At 40.9% G+C, this 15,163-nt stretch overlaps 1 protein-coding gene across 2 annotated transcripts in view; it reads left to right on the forward strand.

The window, feature by feature from the left end:
* PTPRM (protein tyrosine phosphatase receptor type M) overlaps window positions 1–15,163 on the forward strand; it is a 642,938-nt gene that overhangs the window by 510,476 nt on the left and 117,299 nt on the right. For both annotated transcript variants that reach the window (XM_079785235.1, XM_079785234.1), the window contains 3 exons: window positions 3,080–3,231; window positions 6,946–7,020; window positions 11,868–12,055. In XM_079785235.1, coding sequence (XP_079641361.1) covers window positions 3,080–3,231; window positions 6,946–7,020; window positions 11,868–12,055 — 415 coding nt within the window. The remainder of the gene's footprint in view (window positions 1–3,079; window positions 3,232–6,945; window positions 7,021–11,867; window positions 12,056–15,163) is intronic.

The raw sequence follows: 15,163 nt of genomic DNA on the forward strand, positions 1-15,163 counted from the left end.
AAGAGAAAAGTTCAGTTTATCCACAGACATTCCCAAGCCTCAATTCCAAATCTAGCCTTCCTCAGCCATTATGTAATTATGGACTACTGCATCAGGCTATGTATAAGAAAGAACATATGAAACCCCAAGCAACAACTTGCACCCTTCATAACCAGGCAAGGTACTTTGATAATTAGGCTGTAGAACAACTCTCCTTTCTAATGGTTTGGTATGACAATGACTACATCAATTAACAAGAATATTGGGTACCGCCTGCTTTGTATAAAGCATTGGTTAGATGCTAGTAAATTAATCCTACTTTTCAAAACCTAATATTTAGTTATAGGGTTCCATCATCTGTAAAACGGGAGATAAGAATAGTTCTTATAAGGTTACTAGGATTAAATGAGATGACACTTAGAGATACCACTTGTGCACTGTAGGTTAGTTTCCACTCCCTTTCATTCCAACATAATCCTCTAAGTGCCATTATTAACAGAGGGCAGAAGTGCTCACAAACATGCTTTGTTTGGGCCTCATACTATTTTATTTTTTAAATTTGAATTAGTATCTGATGACACTTTAAATTTTTTTTAAGTTCACATAAAGTCTGGATTTCTAGTTTCTCCTGAAATTTACAATGTCTGGGACATCCATGGGGTATCACTTTTGGAGCCAAGTGGCTGTTACCCTCTTCCATTACTCTAGTCTCCACCTCTCCTTGTTGTCTTACGCCTACTTCACTTACTTATGCCACTTGCCTGGCCCTCGTGAGGCATTAGTGTCTGTGACATTTGATGCCAATAAAAATGTGGTGAGACAGATTAATGCAGGAAGCCTTGCTGAGCACATTGTGAGCTGGGTTTTGAAGAAGGTTCACGGAGACAGAGGATGTGCTTAATGGATATGAGCTTAAAGTTGTAGATCTCTCACATGAAGATCTCTGTTTGATTTGAACAGGTTCTCTTGAATCCTTAAAAGGCTCTTTTTGTGCTTAAAGAAGATCACCATTGAAGTGTATAATGTGACATCACTGAAATTAGTTCACACCTGGGGAGGAGTATAGAGGATAAAGGGCTTCACCCGTATAAGCATTTCATTGGTGCACACATCCCCCCATCCACCACCACTTCCCACCAACAACACCAGAAGTACATTCACTGTCATTCCCTAACCTACAAGGATCAGAGGAATACAAGCAAGAAAAGAAAAAAAGGGAAGTCATATGAACTTGGCTATAGCTTTCTTTGTAGGCGGAACAAAAGAAAATATTGAGGCAATCATCAGCATAAATTAGTCCAAAGCAAGTCAAAGAAATTCCAGCAAAATGGGGATATTTTGCCTGAATTATGAGGCTAATTATCTCAGTCCTCTACTCGAGTGTTCCTGGGGAGACCTGGCCTAAGAATGCTTTTCCAATGAGCTGGCAAATTTAGAAAGGGAGAGGAAATGTTATTGTAACCACAGCTTGAGCCTGATGCTGCCTCTGTCCAGAACACCTATGGAGAACATCCAAGTCCAGCCTGCCTCTCAGATGAGCATGGTTGCCTAGAAAAACTGGGCTCTGGAGAAGGTGATCATGTTCTGAATTCTGGTGAAAGAGGAATTCCGGTGCCCAGAGGAGTGACACAGGCTTACTTTTCAAAATCTTTACAATTTGAGCACTCTCATAGAAGTTATGGGTGATTTTTCCCAAAAACTTTTAGAACTAAAAAGGGCAACTTATTAATGAAACAGTTCTGCTCTCAAAGTACGATATTAAAAGATTATTATAACTACAGGCAAGAAAGCATTTGGATTATGTGGCATTTGGAAATGATGGTAAAGATTATCCATATGGTCTAATGTTGTCAATGCCTTACACTGCATTACCAATCACCTAATATGGGGGTGATTTTGATTATGTGGCTTATTTTAAATTCTGCTCTGTCCTAGGTCAATCAGAGTCAATAGCTGCCATTTTCTTTGGTAAATGTTGCTAGGTGCTTAGGCACAATTAGAATATTTTGGGACATAATATTTTAGGTATTATGGTGCCATGGTCCTCTTAAAACTTATCACTTTATACTATCTCTAATTCTATTTTTGTCTGTCTTTGGTGCATAAAACCAGCTTCAGTAGTAACAGCTATAAAGACATGTTTGATCTGTTTATTTGTATGTCAGTTTCCCTTAAGTTTATGGCTTTTGTCTAGGTATCTGTAACTTTAGGAGCTTTTGGTGGTCAATGAGAAGGATGTAGAGCAAGCATGTCAAATTCAAAGGCTAAAATGGGCCAAATAAACGATGCATGAGAGTTTGACATGCTTGATGTAGAGGCCAGTGTTAAACTGTGCCTCCAGAAGAACTGGAAATATCTCTGCTTTCCTCAGCCCTTTGCCTCCTCTTCCATTGCTACTCAACTTTCCAGGGTAGCCACAAGCTTAAGAATTTTTTACCTTCTGCTCTGCTGAGAAACCTTGATGGGGAACTAATTTGTGTTCCTTTGGGGTTTGGTCCAGTGCCATAGCTATCTGGGAATGGAGGGCTGCCCTCCAGGGCTCCCACGGCCTGGGCTCCTCTCCCCTGTGTGGCTCTGCATCATGCCTGCTCCCTTTATTCACTCCTCACCTCACTTTGCTCATTAGTTCTACCATATGCCCTTTAGATTCATCCTTAGACTGTTGGAGTTGTGTTTGGCAAATATATTTACTAGGGGGATCTACTCTTTGGCACTGAATATGGAAATGAAGAAAATAATTTAGTAAAAGGTAAGTAACTAGAAGCATATCAGTAAATAGAAAATGATTCTGTTGTACTACATTAAAATGGGCATTGTCCTTTTTAATTTAGCTTATAGTAGCGAGAACAGAAACTAATGTTTTAGGCCATACAGTCCTAGCATCACTGTGGGAATGTTTGAGGATAGGCAGTGGCTGATTTTCATCTCCATTTCTCTGCAGCTGACAGAGAACCTGATAGCTAGAAGGCACAACAAATCAATGTTATGAATGAATACGATTAATTCAATAGAAGTTATTCCTGATCCTTTGTCAATACACATGTCAGCATCCCATTTTTTATTCAGATGCATGCCTACATAATGAACTCTTTGTCCCAAGGAAACTAGCCAAGAAGCGGAAGGAGACAATGAGCAGCACACGGCAGGAGATGACTGTGATGGTGAACTCCATGGACAAGAGCTATGCCGAGCAAGGCACAAACTGCGACGAGGCGTTCTCCTTCATGGACACCCACAATCTCAACGGGAGATGTAAGTGCACATGTTTCTTGGCTTCTAATCCATCTCTGTGGTTTTCTATAATTCCAGAAAGAAATGGGGGTTTATAAACCCAAAAACGGCCTAAGAATTTCTTTTTGTCTTACTGGTTTCTCGAGTCCCTTTAAACAGTCCTGGAAACTTCTGCATGTCCCATAGGTTGCTTGGGTGTGATGACATGGTACAGGTGGTAGGTCCAGATCCCAGAGGAAAGGAGGCCACAGTTACGGTTCTGGAAAGACTTAGAGAGGAAGGGCTTTTCTCCTCTCTGAGAAGGCACATGCTTCTCATCATTATTTTGTTGTTTATATGCTATTTCTAAGCTAACCAGTTGTTGAATTACACATGGGAAGTCTGTTATAAAACAGTTCACTAAATGCCAGTAACCAGTTAATTGATGATTTTTTTAGCTGACAGGTTCTGCCTTTATTATAGGGCTATCAGTGGCAATTAATAAGTTAAACTGTATTTTCACTTCACAAGTCTTACATTTCACACCAGGTGGGTTAGCCGAGCTCAGCTCATGCCTTCCCATACTAACACCTGTGATCCAGGTACAGGCATTATTTCAGGAAGCCAACAATTATGTTGATTATACGAAATACAAAATGAGCAGTTGCTGTGTCCCTGGTGATCTTCTCAGAAACCAGAAGTAAATCCCATGGTGTATGCCTGACTCTGTGGTTCATGGCCCTGTTGGGTTCAAGGTCAAAGGTTTCTTCACCATGTGAAATCCATGCCACAGGTGGCTGCTCACCGTGGCTGCATGATCAGGCTGTGGAACAGCATGGGGATGGAATAAAAGTGTGTAAAGTCTGGGAACCTCATGGCTGAGAGGCACAGGAATCTGGTCTCTGGGGGGAGAGGGCAGATACCAGGGTGGACAGTGTGTGCTTGTGTCCTGACCACTCATTGGGCCTGTTCTGATTCTGCAGCTCCCCCCATCCACGTCTCTCTCCAGTCACCATGTGATCACCACACCTGCCTTCTCCCAGGCCTTGTCTTTCTCCTACATTCAGCAAAGCTTCATAGAGTTCCATTGTCTACTTCTCTCCGTGGTGGCTACGGTTGTCCACCTGTTCCTACTTAGAGGTGCTACATTTATGCACAATAAACTTTATCATAATGCTCTAGCCTGGTGGAGCAGGAGTTCAGCAGAAATAACTTTGACCCCAGTGGGCAGCCCAGCACTCCTTGTCCTTAGTCATTGTCCTTAGCCCTGTCCTGTCAACTTCAATGTAGGTGACAGAGTCTGTGGTATATCACAAGCTACATATTGCATTTTTCACTTTATGATGCATCTGTTGTGGGCTGGTATGGAAGAAGCCCTTCCCACCCAAGACAAGGTTAGAATTTTTGTAGTTGCAGTTACTTCTTGAATGATACTATGTAAGGGGCCACATGTTCTCACTTTCCAGGATAACCCATTAATGTCCCAAACTTTCTATTTCATGGTGCAATTCCTCACGCATAAATTTCCTTGGAATTACCTGCCCAAAGAGCAAAGACCTACATTAATATTTTCTAAGCTTGTGAAGTTTGAATAACAGGGGATTATTTGCCTCTGGACAGGAAATTTAATTTGATATTACTTTTTCAAAAGTGAATGTATCTGTGGCAATCCAAAAATGCTCATGCACAGAGGACTGCTGCAGAAGCCAGCGTCAGCTTCCAAGCCAGCTCATTTGCTATTAAGCATTATTTTGGGCCTCCCATCAATGTAGCCAATAGAAGAAACAACGCAATAGGCATTACATTTTCTTCCCACTCTTTGAGCAATGAGTAGATCTCATCAAATTCCATCTATCAGGAGTGACTCCAATAGTAAACTTTATCATAATGCTCTCTCTCTTAATGCCTTTAAAATAAGAGAGCAGTTACTGAGGGAGGAAAAGCATTCATTAGGCCACTGAGGTTCCAGCCCCAAACCTATTACAAATCTGAGAATGTCTGAGATATTTTAGGGTTGGGAGAAAGTGCTAGCAGTTGGGGAAGGAGTACCTTTTGAAAATGCAACAGCGAAAAATAAGATTGGACAATTTAAAAATAAGCACAAGCATATATCATCTATCCACCAAAGTAAATGGGAGTTGTACATAAAAAGGAGGAAAATAGATAGGTATAGTGGGAATGAGATTAATTTGTGTACTAAAAACCTAAAGTATTTAAAATACCTTTTATTTAAAGGTGAAAATAAACATGGTTATTTTGTGTCTGCTTTGCACATTTTACCAACCATGTAAAAATGTCTGCGGGTAATAGGCATTATTCTTGCTGACCCTCGCATATTTTATAGGTACTCAGGTTTTTTGTTCTTATTTTCATCAATTGCTCTCTTTTTTTCCTGGCAGCTTACCATAAACATGCATTATAAATATGATACTTTTCTATTTTAGAAAAATATATTGTAAATAATAGGCAGCCTGGGTTCTGGTTGCTGCTCTATTATTCACTAACTAGAGGCCCAGTGCACGAAATTTGTGCACGGGGGTGGGGGGTTGGTCCCTCAGCCTGGCCTGCAACGATGCCAGCGTCCCGCGCCCGGCATCTGGCCAGAGGCCCTCCCTCCGCACGGCCGGGGCATGGGACACTGGGCTCGCGTCGCCAGGGCATCACCACCAGCGTCCCTCCCCCCTCCCCACTATGTGTGCCACCATCTTTGTCACGAAGTGACGGTTAATTTGCATATTACTCTTTTATTAGATAGGCTTCTACACTTTAAAAACAGAAGCACAGGTAAAACACCATCCTTAAAGGAACTTCTCTAGGAGAGCTAAATATATTAGCATGTCATCAGAATAAAGATAACATACAATACCATCGGAGTTTGGTAGTGGTTCCCATAATACAATGATGTAACTTGGTAGGAACTCAACACCTAATAAATCATATGGCTTCATCACAGGAGTTAAAATTTAGACTTACATTAACCTGCTTGGGCACATTCAAATTATTTATCTGAACACTTTAATGAGATTAAAGTGTTTTTAAAGCACTAATCGATGAAGACATTGAAGGGAATTAGCAAACTAAAAACGAAAAATACCCAATTACAGTGGAATCTCAGATAAATTAGATGGGATTGACTTTCCTCTTAATGATAGAGAGGAAGAGGTTGAATCTTGAGAGTTTTCGAGGAATATTTCAAATAAAAAGAGCATTTTATATGGATTGAAAAGACAAGTAGGACAATATGTGGGCCTGCAGAGTTGACCTGACATGCAGCACATAGGAAACCTCCCCTTTATTTTCCATAAATCAGGGCATGGCATGGCGGGCAGCTCTCTGCATACCCAAAAGATGAGGAAGGAGCGGATTTTTGCAAGTTACAAAAACCATGTGTGGACACATGCTCCTACTCTTAGTTGTGAAAAGTCAGTTCAACTTGATAGTAGAATTTGCAGGCAAAGGCTAGAAGTCAAAGTAGAAGTCTAATGAATTTCTTGATTCAAAATGGCAGCTGTGGTTATTGGTTTTCTTCATTTGTGGGGTAAAAAAAGCTTAAGTGAAAAGAGGGTGCTTGTTCTCTACAAGACTAGTTCCCCAGAGAGAGCAGAAATGGTAATATTTACCACGGGGACTTCAGTAAACCTGTGTGTTTCTGCAGCCAAGTCTACTCCAGCTGGCGTCCCTGGAAGTGATCCGAGAGCCATGCTCCCAGGTGTTGTTGCCTCTTCATCTGCTGACTAGCCTTTCTCTTACTTACAGCTGTGTCTTCGCCATCGTCCTTTACAATGAAAACAAACACACTGAGTACGTCGGTGCCTAATTCCTATTACCCAGGTAACAGACTTTTCCATGGTTTCGTCTTTCATAAGCCCTAGCAGTCAGACTCAATCAGTGCTCGCCTTGCTGTCCATGATGCTTTAGGAGCTTAATGTGTCTGATGTCTTATAACCCGGTGCTTTCTATGGCTTTCTGTGGGAATATCGGGGGGCCTTTCATCAATCATTTACTGTTCTTTCTCTTTTTACTTTCTCTGCATTGACCTGCTTATGATGTATGACAGACCCATTTGTGCCAACTGCAATTTTAGGTGAGAACATTTCCCTTTATCACAGTTTATTGCAGGAGTAATTTAGAGAGTCAGTGGCCAGTCTTTGGGAGAATGGAGTTTTAATTCTGTATGATGCAGTGATTGCAAGTAGGACACGGGGGTAGTGGGTGGTCTGGGGTGGGGGATGGGGAGTGGGGACGTAGATAATAAAAAGACTTTCTCCAGATAGTCTCTATTGGTAAGAAGGATTTGCCTCATGCATGTTGGAAATGATACCAAAAGGCTCAAATGAACAATCCCAGCTCCAGTATTGTCCCTTTCTGTGTTCCAAATGTAAAGTCAAGTCTGATCCCAGAAAAAAAAGCACAGTATGCAATCGCTCAGCTGTTTACTTCCAAGAGCTGAATTCTGTCCAATGTGACAGTCGTAAAAGTGAAAATAGCTTGTTATTTTCACTTACTGCTAAGCACTAATAACTTCAATTTCAAAAATAGCATTTTTCTAATTACAGTATGCCGAACGTCATGCAGAAAAAATGATCACAATAGTGTTTTGGCCCCTTACCCCTCTCAGAGACACTGCGGGCACCCAGCATTCCAAAGTGTCTGTTCACAGTGGAATTTCAAGGGAGCTGATGTTCCCAACAGCAAAATGACAAGATGGCACTTTATAATCACATGGTTTACTATGTGTCAGTTGTCACTAGAAATGAAATAAAAAGTTAGAAATAAAACGTGGGGCAGAACTGTTCCCAGTGGGGAATGAGAGGGGACAACATTCCTTTTGTCTGGTATGAGAAAGGTGAGGAGAAATAGCATTGCCTGGCTATGAAATGGCATTACCAAACCAGGAGGAGCTGCTACTGCATATAACCCGCATGTAGCACGGCTGTGTTCTCTTTCTACCACTAACCTTGCCCAGGAACCCAGCACTAAAGGCTTCAAGGTACATAGCAAGTCGTCTATCCAGAGCTCCATCCTCAGCCGTGACGCCTCCTAACTCTCTTTACACGGGTTTATATCTTTACAACATAACTTTTCCCCCGTGCTTCTCTTTTCTCTAAGTTGTTATGATTTTTGTAAAGAGGGTAATTATTTTTTTTCTTATGGTCGTTTCTGGGCTTAAGCAAATTCATTGCCTAAGGAAAAAAGGAACTCAGAAGTATAAGAATGGGCATAAATCAGAATTTTTAAATTTGCATGATTTTGGTGGCTAACAAACAAAACCCACTAAAGCTCTCACCTTTTAATACCAACTATCGGGGGAGGGGGGGGAAGCTGCATTTTTATTCTTTTCATAAGTGAGGGGGCGTGGGCTAATCTTAGGCTCCTGAACAATGCAATCTACATGCAGATGACATTTACAGAATCTTTGGGTAGGCAAAGATTTGCATTTCTTTGTGTGCTGTGCCATTCATTCCGGTTCCGCTGGTAGACATTCTGACCTTGGAGGAGCCGTGAGTGGGGAGGGCTGGAGTTGTCAGAGGGAATAAAATGTTCAGGTTTCACAGCAGGATTTAGATAAGCTTATTAAACAAATATCATTTTTTAAAGTCGCTGCTTCGTTATTATGAACACTAATGACATCTTTTAAAGTTGGTTAGGCTTCTTTATTGAGAGAATCATTTGAACAGACAATTCAAGGAGCAAAAATGATGCACATTGTGAAAAATAAGTCAGCCAGATAGACAAATAGCTGTTACCATGTCTAGCTGATACATGTACCACCATAACCAATGGTGCTGCTTGGGAGCTGTTCTTCCACAGTATTTGGTGCAAATGTGAATCTGTGTATTGTATCCTAAGGATTAGTGAGGTTATCGCCTGAAACTGGAAGGAAGATAAGCTGCATATCCACTCTGGTGCTTTTTGAGAGCAGAACTAGTATCACTTTAGAAGAAATATTTGTTGTGACTCGGAGCTTGGCACAATTAAATCTTCTAGTTCCTCCACCTTTTATTCTCACAGGTTAAGGTCCCCAGTCCTAATGTATAGAGCTTTAGTATGCCTGTGCATCATTTTCTAGCAAAAATAAATAAAATAAAATGAGATAAATAGATGGATGGGTCGATCAATTGATCGATTCTCCCTGACCTCAAAAACATAGCATTTATTTCAAGTTTTTTTAGCTGGCTTGTTGAAAATTCAAGATAGCTTATTAAAGAATATAGGTAGCATTCATTCTCTGTTCTTAGAAAACCATCAGAACTGTTAGTGAGAAATTTTATTTCTGATTTCCTCTTATGCATACTTTTAAATTTAAAAATATGTCAGTGGGTAAATTTTAACAAACATAGGAAATTAATGTCAAATTGTATTTTTTATCAGTAATAATTCTTTTTTAAGAGGTTGTAGACACTGATTACTCACTAATGTGGGTAGAATCAAGAATTTCTACTAGTTTAGGTGACCCAATTTCATAACAGCTATTGCACGAGGAGCGTTCTATTTCCTCTTTGAGATCTAAATGCTAGATAAAAGTACTCTTTTCTTAGATGGTCTCAGTAGTGTTTAAATGCTTTAGGACACATCCACACTGGTAATGAGGCCGAGATGTCACAGTGCCGTGGGAGATGATGCATACAATGGTAACAGTGGTTTTAACCACGTGGTTAAAACTTCCAAGAATGCCCAGCCCTGGATCACAGCGCTGCTCGGTCACCAGCTTATCCACTTAAGAGGCCCAGATGATTAATTTAGGGGAAGTTTAGAAGGTCAGTCCACAATGGAGGGCATTTAATTATGTTCATCCCAAAAGGTGCAAAAGTGAGAGAACGAGAGAGGCACAGGCGGGGAACTAATTAATGTTCCATTTATTTTAGTATAAAGAAGAAACTTTCTACTGGGGTAGCTAAAGCTCAACGGATTCAGTACTTCCGTAGCAATCCTGTATCCCACTTTATGAGCTTGGCAGTCGCCAGCAAGCACACCTGACATGAAAATCTCCCGGTTGATTTGTGACAGTTCTAATAAAATGAGAACATAGGAATTTCTAAATTTCAAAGTAATTCCAAATGAAAAAAAAATCATAAAATCAGCTTACCACCCTTTTTATTTTGTCTTTGTGTCTTTAGCCACCTTGTAGTGATCCAGGTGCCATTTCAGCAACAGCGACATAGCTACACACTTGTGTACCACCTTTCATACCATGCATCCCCAGGTGCTTTGCAATGCAGATACAAGTGAGGTTTCAAAACCAGGCCCAGCTAATCAGGCACCCTTGAGCTAAATTTCCCTTGGACCTGAACTTCTCAGTTTAAAAATCAAACCCCATAACTGAATTCCCTGTTGATAAACAATCTGGTAATTAAAAAAAAAAAAAAGAACAAATTTATTTATACCTGAAATAGATTCTTATTTACTATCCTCATTTTAAGTGACTTTGCATTATATTTTGATGAGACACATCCTTAATTATAAAACAGCTAAAGGGATTCAGCATTATTATGAGTTAACCTGTAGTATATGAAACTTTTAATCTAATAGCACTTTCCTACATAAGACATTTTTTAATAGCTACAATTTCTGCAGTTCATTCATCTAATTTACTAGTAGTCTTCCATCAAAACACAGCCTCTTTAGGCTTATTTGACCAAATTTTCACATTAATTTTGTAGTACAATTTGGTTGACCTGTTTAAGAAATTCAAATAAGAAGCCTTAGTCATTACTTGGTTCTTGGGGGATGAGAAGCAATTGTGATACTTCTTTAACTCCTTTTTGAATAGAGTACATAAACACCTCCATCCTTACGAGATGGGAGACTTGAGGCTTTGCCCTCTGACCACCTCTGTATAGAAAACTTAACTGTCAAATTAAAGCACAAAATAAAAACTACCTGTAATTATTCACACAGTATTATTGCTTATGCCCTGTTTCCTTTTTCTCCTCTTTTCTCCTGATATGTACCTTCTTAAAAGTGCCAATAAATGGTAAGTTCCCCCATTCGCCCCATGGAGAAGGTGTGGAGGGAATGGGGGGTGTTTCTCATCTGTAGACCCTGACGAAGCCAGCTGGCTCTGCTGCGTGTCGGCCTGCATGTTAGCTCCTGTAGAACATTCCATGTGTGATGTGCTGGTCCACAGTATTTTGTCAAGCTTTCTGATCCTGGAGCATGCAAAGTGACTCATCACTTCCCTTTCCTTTTCCACTTTTCTTTGATTTCATGTATCAAGTCCATTCTCATTGCTAGCTTTATAAGCCACACCATTTTGTGCACTTTTATTTTGCTCACAGAACATTTGTACAGAGTTCATTTTCTTCATCATACAAATTAGGTAACAAATCTTCAGAAGAAATCCAAGACTGGTTTAATACCAAGCCTTGATGAAGTTTCAGACTGAAACTTCTATAAACTTAGCACCCAGAGGCTAAAGGGTTCTTACCAACCAGCTTTGTGAAAGAAATAGATCGTTTGGACTGCTTTGTAAAAAGCAAGATTTCTGCCTCATTCCTATCAGTGTTGCCAATCCCATTTGAATTTCTAAACATTTAACTTTTCTTTTTTGCTGAGCCATTGTAGGGATTATTGCAGCTATAGGTTGAGGGGATGCCAGCACCACTTCTTAGCATTTTCAGTGACTTTGACATAGCCTGCTGGTTCACCCTCACTTTCTCCTTACCTTCTTCTCCCAGACGAAACCCACACGATGGCCAGTGACACCAGCAGCTTGGTGCAGTCGCACACGTACAAGAAGCGCGAGGCGGCCGAAGTGCCCTACCAGACGGGGCAGCTGCACCCCGCCATCCGGGTAGCAGACCTGCTCCAACACATCACGCAGATGAAGTGTGCCGAGGGCTACGGCTTCAAGGAGGAATACGAGGTGAGCATGAGCTCAGCACCAGGGCCCCTCTCAGCCTTCCTGGGCATCATGCCAGGCACTGTGCTCCCAGCTCACTCAGCCAGCCAGTGGGCCCCATGAGGGCTGCCAGAAAGAGACCAGGTATTCCAGCCATGGCTCCATTTCCATCTGGCAGGGAGATGCATTACTAGGAAGCGAGCGTGCATTAAATGGAAAAAGGAGGGCCACTTCCCCTTTTCCCTTATTCTGCATAAATGCAATGAAAACAGAGGCCCACCAGGCTCTCGTCCCCATTCTTGATCACTTCGTTGGCTTTTCCTATAATTAAATACGATGTTAGATCCTGATAATTTTGTATAGTTATCTCAGGAAGAAACTACCCACTTAAAACAATTATAGACAACCGAAGCCATGTCATGTGGTGGAGATTAGAGGGACTGGCTAGTGTCATCCTCGTGACAGCTGTGATTGTCCAGCCAGCCCAGGAGCACGTCGCTGACCCAGGATCTAGTGTGACAGCGTTCAGGGCATTTCCAGGAGCAGCAGTATTCTCTGATCCTGTGTAAAATGTGGGGCTCATCTCTTTCACAGCCTCTCTCATTGACCAGTTCTTTTGGAAAGTCATTCAAGAACTGAAAAGAATGAATTGATTTGAAGAAGTGTGATTCAAAGAAGCCCATGCTACTTGAGTGTCCGAGTCGGGGGAGTAGGTTTCTCTTTTTACCTTGTTAAAATTGGGTCACAGTCACTGTAGCGTGCTGATAGTGAAAATAGGGTTAGCCCTAGCCGGTTTGGCTCAGTGGACAGATCATCAGCCTGCAGACTGAAGGGTTCCAGGTTTGATTTTCATCAAGGGCATGTACCTCTGTTGCAGGCTTGATCCCTGGCCCTGGTTAGGGCATGCGGAGGCAACCAGTCAATGTATCTCTCACATCGATGTTTCTCTCTATTTCTGTCTCTCCCTCTCCCTTCCACTCTCTAAAATAGAAAAAAAAATAGGATTATATAGTTATGTGGGTTTTTTAACCTTAGAATGTGTTTCTGGTGCCATATCGATCTGACTAGCCCACAGTTGGAGAACATTTTGTCTGGAATGAGAGTATTTTTAAATCAGTTCCTACCATCTACATATCCTACAAGTTTCAAACTGCTTCGTCTCCTCTTAGGGAGCACTAGATACTTCATGTTATGTTCCAGGTGCCGTGTTGTCTTAGGTTTAGCTCCATTTCCGAGCTTGCTGGCCAGGCTCCTTACAGCTATGAGAGCCATACCACTGCAATGGCTGATCTTTAAGTCCAGGTCTCCGGTCCAACGCAGACAAATAGACACACTTTGTCTGCTGACATGTGCTTCCTTGTATGTTGCCAGTGGACCTATGTTCAGGGACAACAAAGCCAAGGAAATGAACTCAAACCAAGCCCCAAGGGTTTAAGTCCAGGAAATGTTTTCAGAAGAATTACTGCATTTTAGCAACACTGAAATTCTTATTTAATGGTTATTTTAGTTTTACCTTTAGCGATTTATAATTCAGTGAAATTGACTGCCTTTGCATATTTCCTCATGCACGTTTAAAAGCTAGCTTAGGAATTAATGGGATTAAGAGTAAGACTTCCAAAAGCATTAATATCTTATGAAAGATAAAATTAGGTTATTGAGAAAATATAAGCCTAATGAATAGAAGTGATGTCTGAGTTCTACCCAATATTCTGAATGCAAATATTACTCAAATGTTTATTAAAGATATTAATGTCAAAGAGATTAGTTATAGGCTCAAGTAATAATTCATAAAGTAACCTGATAATTTTTCATGGACTATTTAAAAATACCTACTTTGGCACTTCCTATAACACACTGTAGGTGATACATATTTGAAAGTGTGCAAAAATGTATTTTCTGTTTAGATATCCTGCAGAAATATGGCTTGTAAGTACAAACAATGATACTCATTTTAAGCATATTATAATTCATGATTCACTGAGTAGTTGTACTTTGAAATAAAATGCTTTATTAATTAATTACATTTTAAATACTCTTCTTCTCATTCTAGCTAGTCAGTAGATCAGAAAGGACTGCTTAAAAGTAATATGGACAAGTGTACCAAATCATCACATTATAGATTTTAAATTTACATAATGTTATATATCAATCACTTCTCCATAAAGCTGCGGACAGAAGTCAATACTTAAACACCAAAACCATTTTAAAACAAAGAAAAAGAAAGAAGGAAAAAATGAAAAAAAAGAACATATGCTAGAGAGGAAAGCAGGAACAAATAAGAAGGTGCTATTGGGAGAAATATGAAATGGAACATTCTGTTAAGAATAATCCTAGCACTGAGTGATTTTCAGATGATTAAATGCCCCTCCTGGGGGTCAGGGGAGGACAGGGTGCTGATGTTGGCGGGAAGACCCTGGTGGGACAGAGTAAATGGGACGAAGGAGGGATGCTGGTGGGTGGGGAAACCTGTACAGTGGCTGCAGGGAGACAGGGATGCCTGCTAAGCTGTGTCTCACCTCAAGCCTAGAGTCCTACCTTTGCCATCCTTGCCTGCATGTGTCACTGAATCACATGACCAGGTCTTTTCTAGAGGCACAGCCAGGCTGATGGGAATTAAAGGAGCTGTCCAGGCTGTATTTACTGTGCTCTACATTCTCTAATCTTAGGGAATATTTATCCTAGGATGAATCTAGAAGCCCTCAAGCTATTACTTTTTATGTTTCTTTGGCTTTAGAACTCTAACCAAAGGTACCTCTGTGAATGGTGCTGGGAAGTGTGCATCTTCCCTTTAACATGTCCCAGGAGTCAGGAGTGTTGTGCGGCCTGGCATAGTGTGATTCCCTCAGGGCAAATACTGAGAGGCCATGGTGTGGGCATGGGCTCTGGCTCCAGACTGCCTGTATGGCAACTCAACTCTGCTGCCTACTACTAGCTGTGTTACCTTGAGCAAGTTGTCTAATCTCTCTGGGCCTCAGTTTCCTCATCTGTAAAATGAAGTAACTATGGTATCAACCTCATAAGGTTGTATGAGGATTAATCCACTTAATGTAGCATGAATGCTAGAACAGTATCTGACATTCAATTGAAGTCTTAGCTAGTAAAAGAGGAGAATACTAATACAGGGTGGGACAA

The sequence above is a fragment of the Cnephaeus nilssonii genome, assembly GCF_951640355.1.
Source record: "Cnephaeus nilssonii genome assembly, chromosome: 11".
Lineage (NCBI taxonomy): Eukaryota > Metazoa > Chordata > Mammalia > Chiroptera > Vespertilionidae > Cnephaeus > Cnephaeus nilssonii.